The 18577-nt window shown below is 39.9% G+C and overlaps 1 protein-coding gene and 1 non-coding gene across 2 annotated transcripts; both read left to right on the forward strand.

Moving 5' to 3' along the window:
- Nucleotides 1-6525: 6525 nt before the first annotated feature.
- Nucleotides 6526-18205, forward strand: LOC148567372 (uncharacterized). The gene is made up of 2 exons (XM_088484561.1): nt 6526-7678; nt 17403-18205. The coding sequence occupies exons 1-2, from the start codon at nt 6526-6528 to the stop codon at nt 18203-18205; spliced, it is 1956 nt and encodes a 651-aa protein (XP_088340687.1).
- Nucleotides 16209-16316, forward strand: LOC148567373 (small nucleolar RNA R71). Its single transcript, XR_015882621.1, has one exon. It is a non-coding gene; the product is annotated as a small nucleolar RNA R71 (small nucleolar RNA).
- Nucleotides 18206-18577: the final 372 nt, after the last annotated feature.

The following is an 18577-nucleotide window of genomic DNA, read 5'->3' on the forward strand; positions in this document are numbered from 1 at the left end:
AAAAATAAAAAAAGTGGCATGACAGAAAGCTATCATCTAGAATCTTTGAACCAGGACAAAAGGTTCTATTGTTCAACTCTAGGCTCAGGCTATTCCCTGGGAAACTGAAGTCCCGGTGGAGGGGACCATATGTGATTACAAGTGTATCACCATATGGTTATGTGGAGCTTCAAGATATTGATTCTGATAAGAAGTTCATTGTCAATGGACAGAGAATCAAGCACTATCTTGAAGGCAATGTTGAGCAAGAGTGCTCAAGGCTGAAGCTAGACTAAAAGCTCAGCAAGGTCCAGCTAAAGACAATAAAGAAGCACTTGCTGGGAGGCAACCCAGCCATGGGGCATCAATCCTCTAAAGCATTTTGCCCTATTTTTATTTTTATTTGTTTATATAAAGTTCATTGATAACAAGGTAAATAATCAATTGCATAAGTTCACAGGGTTACAGAAGGATTCTGCACACAAAACAGAGAAAAAGAGCTCACTGGCAAGAAAATGCCAGTAAAAGTCTGTTTTGGGCGTTCAACGCCCAACAGAAGCATCCACTGGGCGTTGAACGCCAGTGAGGATAGCCATCTGGGCGTTAAACGCCAGAAAGAAGCTCTTTCTGGGCGTTTAACGCCAGATTTACAGCATTCTGGGCGTTCAGAAAAACGCCCAGTAACAAAGGACTTCCTGGCGTTCAACGCCTGAAAGAAGCAGCAGCTGGGCGTTGAACGCCCAGGAGAGGCAGCATTTGGGCGTTGAACGCCCAAAACATGCAGCGTTTGGGCGTTCAAACGCCAGGATGGTGGGAAGGAGGTAACTTCATTTTTTCTTCATGTTTTTCATTTTAATTTTAATTTTCATGCTTCAATTCATGATTTCTTGCATAAACATGTTAAGAACCCTGATTTCTAAAATCCCTAATTTCTAAAAACCCTACCTTAAAAATATCAAATGTATCTTAATCCATAAGCACAAACCCTCTTTTTCAAATTCAATCCAACTCTTTTTCAAATTTTCAAAACAAATCTATTTTTTTCAACTAATATCTTTTTCAAATCTCCACATTATCTTTTTCAAAATCTAGATATATCTTTTTCAAAAATTTTTCATATCTTTTCAATTTTAAACTATATCCTCTCTTATCATATCTTCTATCTTATCTTTTCCAAATCAATCTTTTTATCATATCTTTTCAAAATTTTCGAACCCACCCCCCTCCCTTTATATATGGGTTCGGCCTCCACCCTCCTCCATCAACAATTGCACCTAGCTCTCCTTCTATCCCTCTCCTTTCTTTTCTTTTGCTTGAGGATAAGCAAACCTCTAAGTTTGGTGTGTTTATCCATGATCACTAAGAGCATGGCTCCTAAGGGAAAACAACTCACTTCAAGAGGCAAGAAAGAGAGCGTTCCAAAACCACTTTGGAATCAAGGGAAGTTCTTATCTAAAGAACATTCAGACCATTATTATAAAATAATGGGTCTAAGATCAGTGATCCCGGAAGTTAGATTCGATCTGAAAGAAGACGAATATCCGGAGATCCAGGAGCAAATTCGAATCAGGAACTGGGAGGTCCTAGCTAATCCTGAAACGAAAGTGGGAAGGAATATGGTCCAGGAGTTCTATGCTAATATGTGGCATACAGACAGACAAAGACTATCTGGATCTGATATCTATGACTATCGAACCGTGGTCAGAGGAAAGATTATTCATACCCACCCTGACAAGATCAGAGAGATCTTAAAGCTACCTCAGCTGAAAGATGATCCAGACTCCTTCAATAGGAGAATGATGAGAACAAACAAGAGCCTGGAGAAGATTCTAAAAGACATATGCATCCCTGGAGCCAGGTGGACCACCAGCACGAAGGGTGTTCCTAATCAATGATGACAAGTCATCTTAGCCTATTTTAACTAGTCTTTTTCTTTTGTTTTCATTAGAATTATGCACTTTCTTAAGCCATAAGCAAGCTAATTGGGTAGATTTTCATGTTTCCTTTGATTTAATCAACCATGTATGAATTCATGCTATTTCATGAGGTTTTATACTATAATTGTCACATATTATGAAAGAATGAATATCTCATGATTTTAAGCATAGCTTTGATGTGTTTGGTTGATTAATGATAGGTGAAGAAAGCTTGGAGAAAGGTTGAAGCAAGAAGGAATAGCTAGGAGTAAAGAGAAGACAATGGAATAAGTGAAATTGAACCAGGAAGCAAAAAGCTAGACCTAAAGTTAGCCTCAAACTTTTGCACAAACTTTTGGTTGAAAAGTTAGCCTCAACGTTAGCCCCTAACTTTTGGGCTAACGTTGGAACTTGAAAATCACTCCCTGGGTACCAAAAGTTTGCGCCAACGTTAGCCCCTAAATTTGAGGCTAACGTTGGCACATGAAAATCACCCCTGGGCACCAAAAGTTTGTGCCAACGTTAGCCCCTAACTTTGAGGCTAACGTTGGCATGAGAAAAACACTCCCTGGGCACCAAAAGTTTGCGCCAACGTTAGCCCCTAACTTTGAGGCTAACGTTGGCACATGAAAACTACAAGGGGAGGAGCAAAAGTTTGCGCCAACGTTAGCCCCTAACTTTGAGGCTAACGTTGGCGCCACAAGTGCACTAAGGAAGGCCAACGTTGGAGCAAAAGTTAGACCCCTAACTTTTGCCCCAACGTGGATAGCAGCAAATTTTGTGGGCTGATATGAAAAGTTAGACCAAAAGTTAGACCCTAACTTTTGCTCCAACTTTTGCACCAACTTTTACAAAACTCCAACCCGGTTCAATTGGTTCACTTTGGTTCTTCTCCAAACTACAAGAGCAATCAACCAAGGCCTCTTTCAACCCAATTCCACCAAGAGCAAAGGCCCAACTCAAGGCTTGAAGATCATTTGAAGAAAGTGTATAAATAGGATAGAATTCAAGTTATTCGGAGAGATTTCTTTTGGAATTTTCATAATAATTTCCATGCTGCTGTCTGGCGTCCAGCGCCAGAAACAAGTTACAAAGTGGAGTTCAACGCCAGAAACAGGTTACAACCTGGCGTTGAACGCCCAAAACAGCCCAGGCACGTGAGAAGCTTTAGTCTCAGCCCCAACACACACCAAGTGGGCCCCAGAAGTGGATTTCTGCACTATCTGTCATAGTCTACTCATTTTCTGTAAACCTAGGTTACCAGTTTAGTATTTAAACAACTTTTAGAGATTTATTTTGTATCTCATGACATTTGAGATCTGAATTTTGTTCTCTTTGACGGCATGAGTCTCTAAACTCCATTGTTAGGGGTGAGGAGCTCTGCTGTGCCTCGATGAATTAATGCAAGTACTTCTGTTTTCCATTCAAACATGCGTGTTCCTATCTAAGATATCCATTCGCGCCTAACTATGGAGAAGGTGATGATCAGTGACACTCATCACCTTCCTCAATACACGAATGTGTGTCTGACAATCACCTCCGTTCTACATCAGACTGAATGAATATCTCTTAGATTCCTTAATCAGAATCTCCGTAGTATAAGCTAGAATCCATTGGCGGCATTCATGAGAATCCAGAAAGTCTAAACCTTGTCTGTGGTATTCCGAGTAGGATTCTGGGATTGGATGGCCGTGACGAACTTCAAACTCGCGAGTGCTGGGCGTAGTGACAGACGCAAAAGGATAGTAAATCCTATTCCGGTACGACTGAGAACCTGCAGATGATTAGCCGTGCGGTGACAGCGCACCTGGACCCTTTTCACTGGAAGGATGGATGGTAGCCATTGACAACGGTGATCCACCTACACACAGCTTGCCATAGGAGGACGTGCGTGCATGAATCAGAAGACAGAGGAAAGCAGAGATTCTGAAGACAAAGCATCTCCAAAACTCCAACATATTCTTCATTACTGCATAACAAGTAACCTTTAATCCATGCTCTCTTGTTTATTCGTAATTCAACTAATAAATATAATTGACTTCCTGACTGAGAATTGCAAGATAACCATAGATTGCTTCAAACCAACAATCTCCATGGGATTCGACCCTTACTCACGTAAGGTATTACTTAGACGACCCAGTGCACTTACTGGTTAGTTGTGTGAAATTACATTGTGAAGTAATTTTCGTGCACCATTTACCCTTTTGAAAATGTGAGGGTGTGTTTGGTTTGTATTTATTTTCTATTTTTATTTTCAGTATTTTATATTTTCTGGATTTTGTAAAGAAAAAAGTGAAAACAGGAGATGAAAATAGGATTTTATTGTTTTCACTATTTTCACTTTTTTTTTCCACAAAATCTAGAAAATAGAAAGTACTGAAAATGAAAACACAGACCAAACGTACCCTTGAGAGTTAAACTGGATATGTTCCGATTGACCATCTTATGTTGATCATTTGGTGTTAACAGGACCTCGATGTCTGCAAACAAGCATAGCCCCCATCAAGCGATTCTGAGTTCTGAACCGGCGTTTAATCTGATTGCCTTGCTTGAATCAATGAACGCAATGGCTGCAGGTATGCACGATTTCGTTGCTGCAACTAACAGAGCTTGGAAAGAATGGAAAGACAGTAGGGGGATGGTGATGAATCCATATTTGATGATGATTTTTTGTTAGAATTGAATGTATTTTCATCATATAAACTTGCACTTATTCCCTTGAATAGCATGCTTTTGAACTTTCCTTTCAAATTGCGCTTGATTATGAAAATATGCTCTTTTGTGCTTAATTCAATCTATTTTATTCCGTTTGCCTTCCATTCGATGCCTTGATGTTGTTTGTGAGTGATTCTAGGTGTATAAGGTAGGAATGGGTTGGAGAAAATGGAAGAAAAGCATGCAAAGTGGAGGAAACATGAAGAATCAAAGGAGATGATCTCAGAGACATGTGCGTACGCATGGCCAAGGAGATGATCTCAGAGACATGTGCGTACGCATGGCCACTTGTGCGTATGCACGGCTGCCCAATCAGAGCACGTGGATTGCTTCGAGCGTGTCGCGCGTCCATTCAAGCATCGCCTAGTGTGCACACGCACGGCTACCTGTGCGTACACACAGGACGGGATTTTTCGCAAGGTGTGCGGACGCACGCATCTGTGCGTTCGCACAGGTGTCCGCACATGCCTTCATTAAAAGAGCACCTGACTCACAATTTGGGGCCTTTGGAAGCCCATTTCTGAAGTCTTCTAGCTCATATTGGAGGGGAAATGAGGGTCATAACATAGCATATCATTAGGATAGTTTAGGAGTAGTGGTAGGATGTTTTTAGTTTAGTTTTTCTCTAAGTTTTTCATCATCTCTATTAGGGTTTATATTAGGGTTTTACATTCAAGTTCCATTTCCATTTTTTATCTTGGATTTTGCTAGCTTTCATTGTAAGTATTCTCTTGTTATTACTCTTTATAGTTACATTGTCATTACTCTTTCTTCTAATTCAAGTTATAGTTCAATTTTGCTTCTCTGTTGCAATTTTAATCTCTTGTTGATGAATTTGATGTTTGATGTTTGTTTCATGCTTTCTTGTGTTATTCTTGTTGATTGAGATCAATTGTTGCCTTTAGTTTCAAGCCTTTTCTCATTTTCTCCATGTTTAAGGTTTTTGCCCACCAAGTGTTTGACAAAATGTCAAACATAGTTTTAGGCTAAATTTTTGGTTCTTGGCTTGGGTAAAATGAGCAATTAGGTTTATAGAGTTAGAATGTCCAACATTTAGTTTCAATTCTTGGATTGTTAATTGTTCTTGTTCCCACTAACGCTAATTTGTTGCTAAAGCAATTAGCAAGCAATTTAGGATTTGTGGGTTGGGAACAATTATGCTCATTTAACTTACTTTTTGATGTGAGGGTTGATCAAGTAAGATTAATCCATCATAATTGTCATAGTTGTGGTTCCAACAAGGAAAGGACCCTTAGCTCACTCCAAGCCGAAACTCTTTTTGATGCTTTCAATCTTTCATATGTTTCTATATTAATCTCTTTTATACTTTACTTGTTTATATTACATAGTCGGTTCTTTAATTTCTTCATTAGTTCAATCATTACAATTTTACATGTTCTTTTATTGCTTTATATGTTTATATCCTCTTTGACAACCCCTTGATCACTACAACCGGATTTGCACACTCATTGTTCTAAAGTACTCCTTGGAAGACGACTCGGGAGTCAAATACTCTCAGTTTTGAATTAGTTTTGAATTGTGACACATCCTGTGAGTTTCTAATTTGATTGATGGCCAACTTGTTGGGTTAGGACTATACTTACAACGCTAATTCCATTCTAGATAATCAAGTTCCTAACCTATATGCAAATCGGCCATCACCGTCAAATTTTGCCACCGTTGCCGGAGAGTTCAATTTAAGTGCATTGAGTGCTACAATTTTGGTTGTTGTAAATAAGTGAATATGAATAGTGTAAATACTTGATTTTTGATTTTCTACTTAGCACTAATTGTAGATACTACTTTTCTCTTTAGTTGGTCTTAGTAGTCGTTGATTGTTAAGTGGTTCTTGTTTACTTGCATATTTTTATTTTGCTTTTCATAATTGCATGGTTTTCATTGCCTCCTCAGTTGAATGACACGATCGCTTCCAGACCCGAGCTTGGCCACTTTTGATCCAGAAATTGAAAGAACTTTAACTCATATAAGGCAAGCTCGGCACCGGCTAGCTTTTGTGGATAGTGAATCAGGCTCCCTTGAGGAGCACTCGAATTCACTATCACCACCCATCCGTGAATATCATTCTCCAATCAATGAGGAGACTCTATATTCATCTGTGGGGAGTACTGAACTCTCTTTAAGTGACTCAGGTGACACCGTCATGGCGGACCCACCTCGAAGAATCACCTTGAAGGAGGCCGGAGCTCCTAATCTTGACTTGCAACCGCTTCAAATTTTGTATCTGGCTTTAGACCTAAATTTTGAGCTCAAGTCCGGTACAATAAACTTGCTACCCAAATACAATGGACTGCCTGGGGAGGATCCTCTAAAGCATTTAAAGGATTTCCAAGTTGTATGTGCAACTGCGAGAAAACATGGGGCGGATGAAGCCACAGTGTTGGTCTTCGCTTTCCCTTTCTCTTTGGAGGGAAAAGCGGAGTGGTTTTATACTCAACTGGGTGAAGTTAGATCCAATTGGGACTTGTTGTGTAAAGAATTTTTGGAAAAGTTCTACCCTCCTCAAAAAACAGACAAGTTGCGAAGAGAGATCTCTTGCATTGTGCAACGAGATGGGGAGACTTTGTATGAATACTGGGAGAGATTTAAGAAGTTGCTGGAGGCCTGCTCTCACCACAGGATTGATGAGTTGGTTTTTATCAGTTATTTCTGTCAAAGGATGCACCATCAAGACAAGCTCCTCCTAGATGCCGTGAGTGGAGGATCATTGACCAAAAACAAGACCGCTGCAGAAGCATGGAAAGTTACATCATACTTGGCGGACTCAACTCAGCACTCAAGGGCAAGGAGTTCACAACTGAAAGATTTGAGTGAAGTTTCTCCCTCCGGAGATGCTATTTTGACCAAGACCCTCGATGAGATGACAATCTTGTTGCGACAAATCACCCAAGGGCAACAAATTCCTCAAGCTTTGATAAATGCTCCGCCTCAACCTCCAAGGATCGAAGGACCATCAAGGATATGTGGTGTTTGTACTTGTAACACTCATTACACCGATGAGTGCCCTCAACTCCAAGAGGATACTACATTGGCGGTCGGTGCACGAAATTGTGATCTCAAAGCGCCAAAAACTTGGTACGCACGATCTTAATCTCAACTATCTTTCATAACTCCGCACAACTAACTAGCAAGTGCACTGGGTCATCCAAGTAATAAACCTTACGTGAGTAAGGGTCAATCCCACGGAGATTGTCGGCTTGAAGCAAGCTATGGTCATCATGTAAATCTCAGTCAGGCAGATTCAAATGGTTATGGGATTTTGATGATTAAAATATAATTAAAATATAAAATAGGATAGAGATACTTATGCAATTCAGTGGTAGGAATTTCAGATTAGCGTATGGAGATGCTTTGTTCCTTCTGAATCTCTGCTTTCCTACTGTCTTCATCCAATCATTCATACTCCTTTCCATGGCAAGCTGTATGTTGGCCATCACCGTTGTTAATGGCTACTTCCCGTCCTCTCAGTGAAAATGGTCCAAATGCGCTGTCACCGCACGGCTAATCATCTGTCGGTTCTCACTCATGTTGGAATAGGATCCATTGATCCTTTTGCGTCTGTCACTACGCCTAACACTCGCGAGTTTGAAGCTCGTCACAGTCATCCCTTCCCAGATCCTACTCGGAATACCACAGACAAGGTTTAGACCTTCTGGATCTCAGGAATGGCCGCCAATAATTCTAGCTTATACCACGAAGACTCTGATCTCACGATCAAGAGGCTAAGAGATACACACTCAAGCTACTGCAGATAGAATGGAAGTGGTTGTCAGACACGCTTTCATAAGTGAGAATAATGATGAGTGTCACGGATCATCACATTCATCAGGTTGAAGTACGAGTGAATATCTTGGGATAAGAATAAGCTTGAATTGAATAGAAAAATAATAGTACTTTGCATTAATTCATGAGGAACAACAGAGCTCCACACCTTAATCTATGGGGTGTAGAAACTCCACCGTAGAAAATACATAAGTGAAAATAGTCTAAGCATGGCCGAATGGCCAGCCTCAAAGGTCTAGGGACTAAACATCCAAAGATGATTAAAACGACGACCTGAAATAAATCACTAAAAGTAGTTTTTATACTAAACTAGTAGCTAGGGTTACAGAAGATAAGTAATTGATGCAGAAATCCACTTCCGGGCCCACATGGTGTGTGCTTGGGCTGAGCATTGAGCTTTCATGTGTAGAGACTCTTTTTGGAGTTAAACGCTGATACCAGGGCATTTTGGCCAGTTTCACTGACCTTTTCTTTATGGTTTTAGGGTAGTTTCATGCACTTTCTTAGGAAATAAGCAAGTTTTGGGTAGAATTTCACTTACATCTTGATTCAAGCTAACATTGTGATTTTTATATGAATTCATGCGAATTATGCATGAATTGAATGACAAATTGGATGATGCATATCTCATAACTTGGACTAGAAGTTTGATGCACTTTATTGCTTGATTTCAGGACAAAGGAAGCAAGGAAAAACCACGTTAGCAGCCACGTTAGTCTAACTAACGTGACCTCTAACGTGGAAGGGGAGCTAGCTTGCAACGTTAATGAGAAAAGTAATCGCCAATAACGTCCTCGAAGCCATCATAGCCCACGTTAATTGCCACGTTAACTATATTAACGTGGTAGTTAACGTGGAAGAAGAAAATAAAGCCAACGTTAGTAACACTCACCTTTGTCACTAACGTTGGACCAAGCTCATATTGGCCATGTTAAGAGCCACGTTAACTCAGTTAACGTGGACTCTAACGTGGGGAAACAAAAGAATGACCAACGTTAGTGACACTCACCTTTGTCACTAACGTTGAGCTAAGCCACTTTGAGCCACGTTAGTTGCCACGTTAACTCAGTTAACGTGGACTCTAACGTGGAGGGAGCAAAGAATCGCCAACGTTAGTGACACTCACCTTTGTCACTAACGTTGGGATGAGCCACTATGAGCCACGTTAACTCCCACATTAACTACATTAACGTGGAAGCTAACGTGAGTAAAAGGGATGATGAGCCAATGTTAGTGACACTCACCTTTGTCACTAATGTTGGAGATGGCTAGCAATACCACATTAGAAGCCACGTTAACCTAGTTAACATGAACTCTAATGTGGGAAGTAGGGGCATTTTGGAACGTTAGTGACAAAGGTAAGTGTCACTAACGTTCTCGAAGATGTGGCAAGCCTACGTTAAAGGTCACGTTAGCCACACTAACGTGAACTCTAACGTAGAGAGAAAGGAGGATTCTCAACGTTATTGGAAAAAGTAAGTCCCAATAACGTGTGCAAAGGACCAAGAGGCAACGTTAGTGGTCACGTTGATGCCACTAACATTGAAGTTAACGTGGAGCATCCTTGGGTTAGGAACGTTAGTGAAAAAGGTGATTATCACTAACGTTCTCGAACCCACACTTTCACTTAACGTTAAATAGATAAGCTAAGCCCACTGAAGAAGATAACTGCTTCAACTCAAGATGCAAAGGCCCATATCCAAGACTTGAAGAGCCAACTAGAAGATCAGAAGAATAGTATAAATAGGGAGAACTTTGAACTAGAAAGAGGAGCTTTTGGCATTATTAGAATTACTCTCTGTATTTTACTTACTCTGTAACTTTTAGTTTAATTCTCAGAATGTACTCTCCATCTATGCTTTTCATTCCCAGAGCTATGAACAACTAAACCCCTTTCATTGGGTTAGGGAGCTCTGTTGTAATTTGATGGATCAATAATAGTTTTCATTATCCTTCTTCTCTCTTTTCTCTTAATTTTACTAGAAAGCTTTCAATCTTCATCCAATTGAGTAGTTATCTTGGAAAAGAAGCTATTCATACTTGGATCTCTTCTGAACCTTGGAAGAGGAATGAAGAGATCATGCTAGAATTGCTTTCTCATGTTGGACCAAATTGGGCTTTGGGCGGATATGGTGACATATAATTCTCCCAATACTTTGATTTGGAAATACATGTGGTATAATCAGTGACCACACTTCATCTCTTCTCATGAGCAATTAGACCAAGAAATTGGCTATTGATATGATTTGAGAGATTGAATTACCAAGGAATTGGAATTCAATCACTTAAGATTGCCAAGGAGATCAATGAATGCATTGATTGAGGAAGAGATGAAAATGAACTTGATCTGGAGAATGCAACATCTTCTAAGCCCAATGAACTCCCCATTTATGATATTACCCATTCTCTTTACTTTCTGCTATTTACTTTCATGCTAAACTCCCCTTCCCCATTTAAGATTCTGCAATTTATCTTCTGTTATTTATTTTCTGCAGTTTACTTTCCCGCCATTTAATTTCCTGCAATTCTCAACCCAATTTCTGCTTAGCTCAACTAGAACATTCTTCCAATTAAAGTTGCTTGACCAATCAATCCCTGTGGGATTCGACCTCACTCTTTTGTGAGTTATTACTTGACGACAATTCGGTATACTTGCCGAAGGAAAATTTGTTGAGAGACAAGTTTTCGTGCATCAAATGCCAGGTTGTAGCCTGTTTCTGGCGTTTAACTCTGATTTGCAACCTGTTTCTGGCGTTTAACTTCAGAATAGGGTTGGAAGTTGGTGTTTGAACGCCAGTTTGCATGTTAAAACTCGGGCAAAGTATGGACAATTATATATTGCTGGAAAGCCCTGGATGTCTACTTTCCAACGCAATTGAGAGCGCACCAAAAAACTAATAGAAATACACTAGAAAGTAGCTAGATCCTACTAAAAACTACCAAAAAACATTGACAAAAAGCGTATAAATTATCCGCTCATCACAACACCAAACTTAAATTGTTGCTTGTCCCTAAGAAACTGAAAATCAAATAGGATAAAAAGAAGAGAATATACTATAAATTCCAAAATATCAATGAAACTTAGCTCTAATTAGATGAGCGGGACTAGTATCTTTTTGCCTCTGAACAGTTTTGGCATCTCACTTTATCCTTTGAAGTTCAGAATGATTCGCATCTATAGGAACTCAGAATTTAGATAGTGTTATTGATTCTCCTAGTTCAGTATGTTGATTCTTGAACACAGTTACTTTATGAGTCTTGGCCGTGGCCCTAAGCACTTTATTTTCCAGTATTACCACCGAATACATAAATGCCACAGACACATAACTGGGTGAACCTTTTCAGATTGTGACTCATCTTTGCTAGAGTCCCCAATTAGAGGTGTCCAGGGTTCTTAAGCACACTCTTTTTACTTTGGATCATGACTTTAACCGCTCACTCTCAAGCTTTTAACTTGACACCTTCACGCCAAAAGCACATGGTTAGGGACAGCTTGCTTTAGCCGCTTAGGCCAGGATTTTGTTCCTTTAGGCCCTCCTATCCTAATGCTCAAAGCCTTGGATCCTTTTTACCCTTGCCTTTTGGTTTAAAGGGTTACTGGCTTTTTCTGCTTGCTTTTTCTTTTTCTTTCTCTTCTTTTTTTTTTTCGCCATTTTTTTTTGCAAGCTTTGTTTTTCACTGCTTTTTCTTGCTTCAAGAATTAATTTTATGATTTTTTAGATTATCAATAACATTTCTCCTTTCTCATCATTCTTTCAAGAGCCAATAATTTTAACATTCATAAACAACAAATTCAAAAGACATATGCACTGTTCAAGCATTCATTCAGAAAAAAAAAAGTATTATCACCACATCAAAATAATTAAACCAATTTCAAGGACGGATTCGAAATTCATGTTCTTCTTGTTCTTTTGTTGTTAAAACATTTTTCATTTAAGAAAGGTGATGGATTCATAGGACATTTATAGCTTTAAGACATAGACACTAGACACTAATGATTATGTAGTAAGACACAAACATAATTAAAAATGAAGCATAGAGAACGAAAACAGAAAAATTAAATAGACAAGGAGATTAAGGAACATGTCCACCTTAGTGAGGGTGGCATCTTCTTCCTCTTGAAGAACCAATGGTGTTCTTGAGCTCCTCTATGTCTCTTTCTTGCCTTTGTTGCTCCTCCCTCATAGCTCTTTGATCTTCTCTAATCTCATGGAGAATGATGGAATGCTCTTGGTGCTCCACCTTTAGTTGTCCCATGTTGGAACTCAATTCTCCTAGGGAGGTGTTAATTTTCTCCCAATAGTTCTATGGAGGAAAGTGCATCCCTTGAGGCATCTTAGGGATTTCATGATGAGGAATTTCCTCATGCTCTTGTTGAGGTCCATGAGTGGGCTCTCTTGTTTGCTCCATCCTCTTTTTAGTGATGGACTTGTCCTCTTCAATGAGGATGTCTCCCTCTATGTCAATTCCAGCCGAATTGCAGAGGTGATAAATGAGGTGAGGGAAGGCTAACCTTGCCAAAGTGGAGAACTTGTCAGCCACCTTGTAGAGTTCTTGAGGTATAATATCATGAACTTCCACTTCCTCCCCAATCATGATACTATGGATCATGATGGCTTGGTCTATAGTAACTTCAGAGCGGTTGCTAGTGGGAATGATTGAGCGTTGGATGAACTCTAACCATCCCCTAGCCACTGGCTTGAGGTCATGCCTTCTTAGTTGAACCGGCTTGGCTCTCGAGTCAATTTTCCATTGAGCTCCTTCCTCACATATGTCTATGAGGACTTGGTCTAACCTTTGATCAAAGTTGACCCTTCTAGTGTAGGGGCGTGTGTTTTCTTGCATCATTGGAAAGTTGAACGCCAACCTTACATTTTCTGGACTGAAATCTAAGTATTTCCCCCGAACCATTGTAAGCCAATTCTTTGGATTCAGGTTCATACTTTAATCATGGTTCTTAGTGATCCATGCATTTGCATAGAACTCTTGAACCATTAAGATCCCGACTTGTTGAATATAATTGGAGAGAACTTCCCATCCTCTTCTTTTAATCTCATGTCAGATCTCCGGATACTCACTCCTTTTGAGCTTGAAAGGGACCTCAGGGATCACCTTCTTCTTGGCCACAACTTCATAGAAGTGGTCTTGATGGACCTTTGAGATGAATCTCTCCATCTCGCATGACTCAGAGGTAGAAGCAATTGCCTTCCCTTTTCTCTTTCTTGAGGTTTCTCTGGCCTTAGGTGCCATTATTGGTTATGGGAAAAACAAAAAGTAACACTTTTACCACACCAAACTTAAAATATTTGCTCGTCTTCGAGCAAAAGAATAAGGAAAATAGTAGAAGAAGAAGAAAATGGAGGAGATGGAGGGGAATTGTGTATTCAGCCAAGGGGGAAAGAAGTGTTTGTAATGTGTGAAAATGAGGTAAAGTTGAGGGGTTTATATAGGGGTGGGGGAAGGGTTAGGTTACGTGTATTAGGGTTGGGTTTGGGAGGGAAAGGATTTTGAATTTGGAGGTAGGTGAGGTTTTTGGGGAAGAGGGGATGGATGTGAGTGGTGAAGGTTATTTGGGGAAGAGTTATGGATGTGATTGGTGAGGGGTATTTGGGGAAGAGTGTTATAAAAGGGTATGAAGAGGAGAGAAGAAGAGGTGGATAGGTGCGAATCATGTGGGGTCCACAGATTCTGAGGGGTTAAGGACTTAGCATCCCTGCTCCTTTTAGGCGTGCAAAACGCCCTTAGAGTGCACTTCTAGCGTTAAACGCCAGGTTGCTGCTTGTTTCTGGCGTTTAACACCAGCTTTTCTCCCATTCTTGGCGTTAAACGCCAAGTAGATACTCTGTTCTGGCGTTAAACGCCAGTCTGGTGCCTATTTCTGGCGTTGAACACCCAGAATGGTGCCAGACTGGGCGTTTAACACCCATTCTGCTACTCTTACTGGCGTTTAAACTCCAGTAAGCTCTTCCTCCAGGGTGAGCTATTTTTCATGCTGTTTTTCATTCTATTTTTAATTTTTCAGTTATTTTTATGACTTCACATGATCATTAACCTAAAGAAAATATAAAATAGCAATGGAAAATAAATAAATATAATTAAATAACATTGGGTTGCCTCCCAACAAGCACTTCTTTAATGTCAATAGCTTGACAGTGAGCTCTCATGGAGCCTCACAGATAATTAGAGCAAGGTTAGGGCCTCTCAACACCAAACTTAGAGTTTGAATGTGGGGGTTTTGTTTTACTCTGTATTGAGAAAAGCTTTTCATGCTTCCTCTCCATGGTTACAGAAGGAGAACCTTGAGTCTTGAATACAAGGTAGTCCTCATTCAACTGAAGGACCAACTCTCCTCTGTCAACATCAATCACAGCTTTTGCTGTGGCTAGGAAGGGTCTGCCAAGGATGATGGATTCATCCTCATCCTTCCCAGTGTCTAGGATTATGAAATCAGCAGATATGTAAAGGTCTTCAACCTTCACTAGCACGTCCTCTACTAGTCCATAAGCCTGTTTCATTGATTTGTCTGCCATCTCTAATGAGATTCTTGCAACTTGTACCTCAAAGATTCCCGATTTCTCCATTACAGAGAGTGGCATGAGGTTTATCCCTGACCCCAGGTCACACAGAGCCTTCTCAAAGGTCATGGTGCCTATGGTACAAGGTATGAAGAATTTTCCGGGGTCCGGTTTCTTCTGAGGTAATGTCTGCCTCATTAATGCACTCAGTTCATTAGTTAACAAGGGGGGTTCATCATCCCAAGTCTCATTACCAAAAATAACTTGGCATTCAGTTTCATGATTGCTCCTAGATACTTAGCAACATGCTCTTCAATGGTATCTTCATCCTCTTATGAGGAAGAATATTCATCAGAGCTCATGAATAACAGAAGGAAGTTCAATGGAATCTCTATGGTCTCTGTATGAGCCTCAGATTCCTTTGGTTCCTCAAAGGGAAACTCCTTTCTGTCCAGAAGACGTCCCATGAGGCTTTTCTCACTGGGACTCACGTCCTCCTCACTCTCTCCAGGTTCGGCCATGTTGGTCATGGTTATGGCCTTGCACTCTCTCTTGGAATTTTCTTCTGTATTGCTTGGGAGAGTACTGGGATAGTTTCAGTAATCTTCTTACTCAGCTGACCAACCTGTGCCTCCAAATTTCTAATGAAGGACCTTGTTTCATTCATGAAACTTAGTGTGGTCTTGGATAGATTAGAGACTATGGTTGCCAAGCCAGAATGGCTCTGTTCAGAATTCTCTGTCTGTTGCTGAGAAGATGATGGAAAAGATTTGCTATTGCTAAACCTATTTCTTCCACCATTATTATTGAAGCCATGTTGAGGCTTCTGTTGGTCCTTCCATGAAAGATTTGGATGATTTCTCCATGAAGGATTATAGGTGTTTCCATAGGGTTCTCCCATGTAATTCACCTCTGCCATTGCAGGGTTCTCGGGATCATAAGCTTCTTCTTCAGAAGATGCTTCCTTAGTACTGTTGGATGCGGCTTGCAATCCATTCAGACTCTGAGAAATCATATTGACTTGCTGAGTTAATATTTTATTCTGAGCCAATATGGCATTCAGAGTTTCAATTTCAAGAACTCCCTTCTTCTGAGGTGTCCCATTGTTCACAGGATTCCTCTCAGAGGTGTACATAAACTGGTTATTTGCAACCATTTCAATGAGTTCCTGAGCTTCTGTAGGGGTTTTCAGATGAAGAGATCCTCCTGCAGAATGGTCCAATGACATTTTTGACTACTCAGATAAACCATCATAGAATATACATATGATGCTCCATTCTGGAAGCATGTCAGTAGGACACCTTTTGATCAATTGCTTATATCTTTCACAAGCTTCATAGAGGGATTCTCCTTCCTTCTGTCTGAAGGTTTGGATTTCCACTCTAAGCTTGCTTATCTTTTGACATGGAAAGAATTTGGCCAGAAAAGCACTGACCAGCTTATCCCAAGAGTTCAGGCTTTCCTTAGGTTGTGAATCCAACCATGTTCTAGCTCTGTCTCTTACAGCAAAAGGGAAAAGCATAAGCCTGTAGACCTCGAGATCAACTCCATTGGTCTTGACAGTGTCACAGATTTGCAAGAATTTAGCTAAAAACTGATGAGGATCTTCCATTGGAAATCCATGAAACTTGCAATTCTGCTGCATTAGAGAAACTAATTGAGGCTTAAGCTCAAAGTTGTTTGCTCCAATTGCAGGAAGTGAGATGCTTCTTCCATAGAAGTTAGAAGAGGGTGCAATAAAGTCACCAAGCCTCTTCCTTGCATCTCCACTATTGTTATTGGGTTCGGCCATGTCTCATTCATTTTCAAAAATTTCTGTCAGGTCTTCTCTAGAGAGTTGTGCCTTAGCTTCCCTTAGCTTCCTCTTCAGAGTCCTTTCAGGTTCAGGATCAGCTTCAACAAGAATGCTCTTATCCTTGTTTCTGCTCATATGAAAAAGAAGAGAACAGAAAATATGGAATCATCTATGTCACAGTATAGAGATTCTTTTATGTGAGTATAAGAAGAGAAGAATAGAAGAAGGAAAAGAGAAAAATTCGAACACAGAGAAGGAGAGGGGGTTCGAATTTTGAGTGGGAGAGGAGTGTTAGTAAATAAATAAATAAATAAATAGAACGAGATGAGAGAGGGGGAGAGAATTCGAATTTAATTTAAAACTAAAAGAAAATATTTTTATTTTAATTTTAAAATGTAGTTAAAATTCGAAAATCAAAAAGAGAAACAAAATAAATTTTGAAAATTAAATAAATTACTTAATTAAAAAGATTTTTGAAAAATTGGTTAGTGATTTTCGAAAATCAGAGAGAGGAAAGTAGTTAGATAGTTTTGAAAAAGATATGATTGAAATCTATTTTGAAAAAAGATTTGAAAAAAAAATTAAAAAGATTTGATTTTGAAAATTAAAGTTGATTACTTGACTAACAAGAAACTAAAAGATATGATTCTAAAATTTAAAGATTGAACCTTTCTTAATAAGCAAGTAACAAAAAGGCCAAGAAACAAGAAGAGCTTGACCCCAATATGGTGGAAGTTTTTAAGAAGGTTGAAGTCAGCGTCCCCCTCTTCCAAGCCATTCAACAAGTGCCCAAATATGCCAAGTTCCTTAAAGATGTTTGCACTCACAAAGACAAGCTTGGAAACCTCAACACAAAGCCGGTAGATGATTCTATCTCTTCTTTACTTCCTGAAAAATGCAATGATCCCGGCCCATGTTTGGTCACTTGCTTGATTGGTGGGATGAAATTCATGGACTGTATGTGTGATCTGGGGGCGTGCATAAGCATTATGCCACTCCCCATTTATGAAAGATTGAATTTGTCACCCCTAAAGAGGTCCGGGGCGAGGTCTGTGCTAGCCGATAAACGTATTGTGTTAGTTGTGGGGATTGCAGAGAATGTGCTCGTTAATATTCAAAGATTGCTCTTCCAAGTTGATTTTCACATTTTGGAAACCCCTCCCATTGACTCCAACAAGCCATTGTCCATACTCCTTGGAAGACCATTACTAAAGACGGCCCGTTTCAAGCTAGATGCATATTCGGGAGTCTATTCTTTCGAGTTGGATGGCAAGTTAGTCAAGTTCACTTTGGAAGAGTCCAACAAGCCTGTTCTTGAAGCTTATTCTATTTTTGGGTGCGACATCGTTGAAGATCAAGTGATTGAGGATGGCAAAGAGCAAGAAGAAGAGGCTGTTGCCAAGAAGTCAAATTCAAAGGATCATACTCAACCCAAGAATGCCAAGGAGTTGGAGATTTTCCTCCTTGGTGAAGTTTCCAAGTGACAAATGAAGCCATGCAAGTCCAACTTAGGACTCTAAACCAAAGTGCTCGGTGGGAGATACCCCACCATGGTAACATTGTTCCAATTTATCTCTTGTTTATAGCCTTTTCAATTATTTGCTTTCTTGTGATATAATGAGTAGTTTAGGTTTGGTTTGATGATTTTAAGTTGAATAAGTTAAACTACTTGTGGAACATGAAATTGTGCTTGTTTGAATGATTTAGGTTTGGTATGTTGATATGATAAGGGTAGGAACCTTAGTTTTGAAGAGAAAATAATTTTCTGAAACAGGGCATCTGTGCGTACGCACCAAGCTGTGCATGCGCAAAAAATTGTGTTTTTCGCCACCTGTGTGATCGCATGCACCTGTGTG

The sequence above is a fragment of the Arachis ipaensis genome, chromosome B4 (genome assembly GCF_059453495.1).
Source record: "Arachis ipaensis isolate K30076 ecotype BB chromosome B4, ASM5945349v1, whole genome shotgun sequence".
Classification (NCBI taxonomy): domain Eukaryota; kingdom Viridiplantae; phylum Streptophyta; class Magnoliopsida; order Fabales; family Fabaceae; genus Arachis; species Arachis ipaensis.

Coding starts and splice junctions, on each gene's coding strand:
- LOC148567372 (XM_088484561.1), top strand. CDS start 6,526: ATGACACGATCGCTTCCAGACCCGAGCTTGGCCACTTTTGATCCAGAA. Junction 7,679..17,402: donor GGCGGTCGGTGCACGAAATT/GTGATCTCAAAG, acceptor TTTCTTAATAAG/CAAGTAACAAAAAGGCCAAG.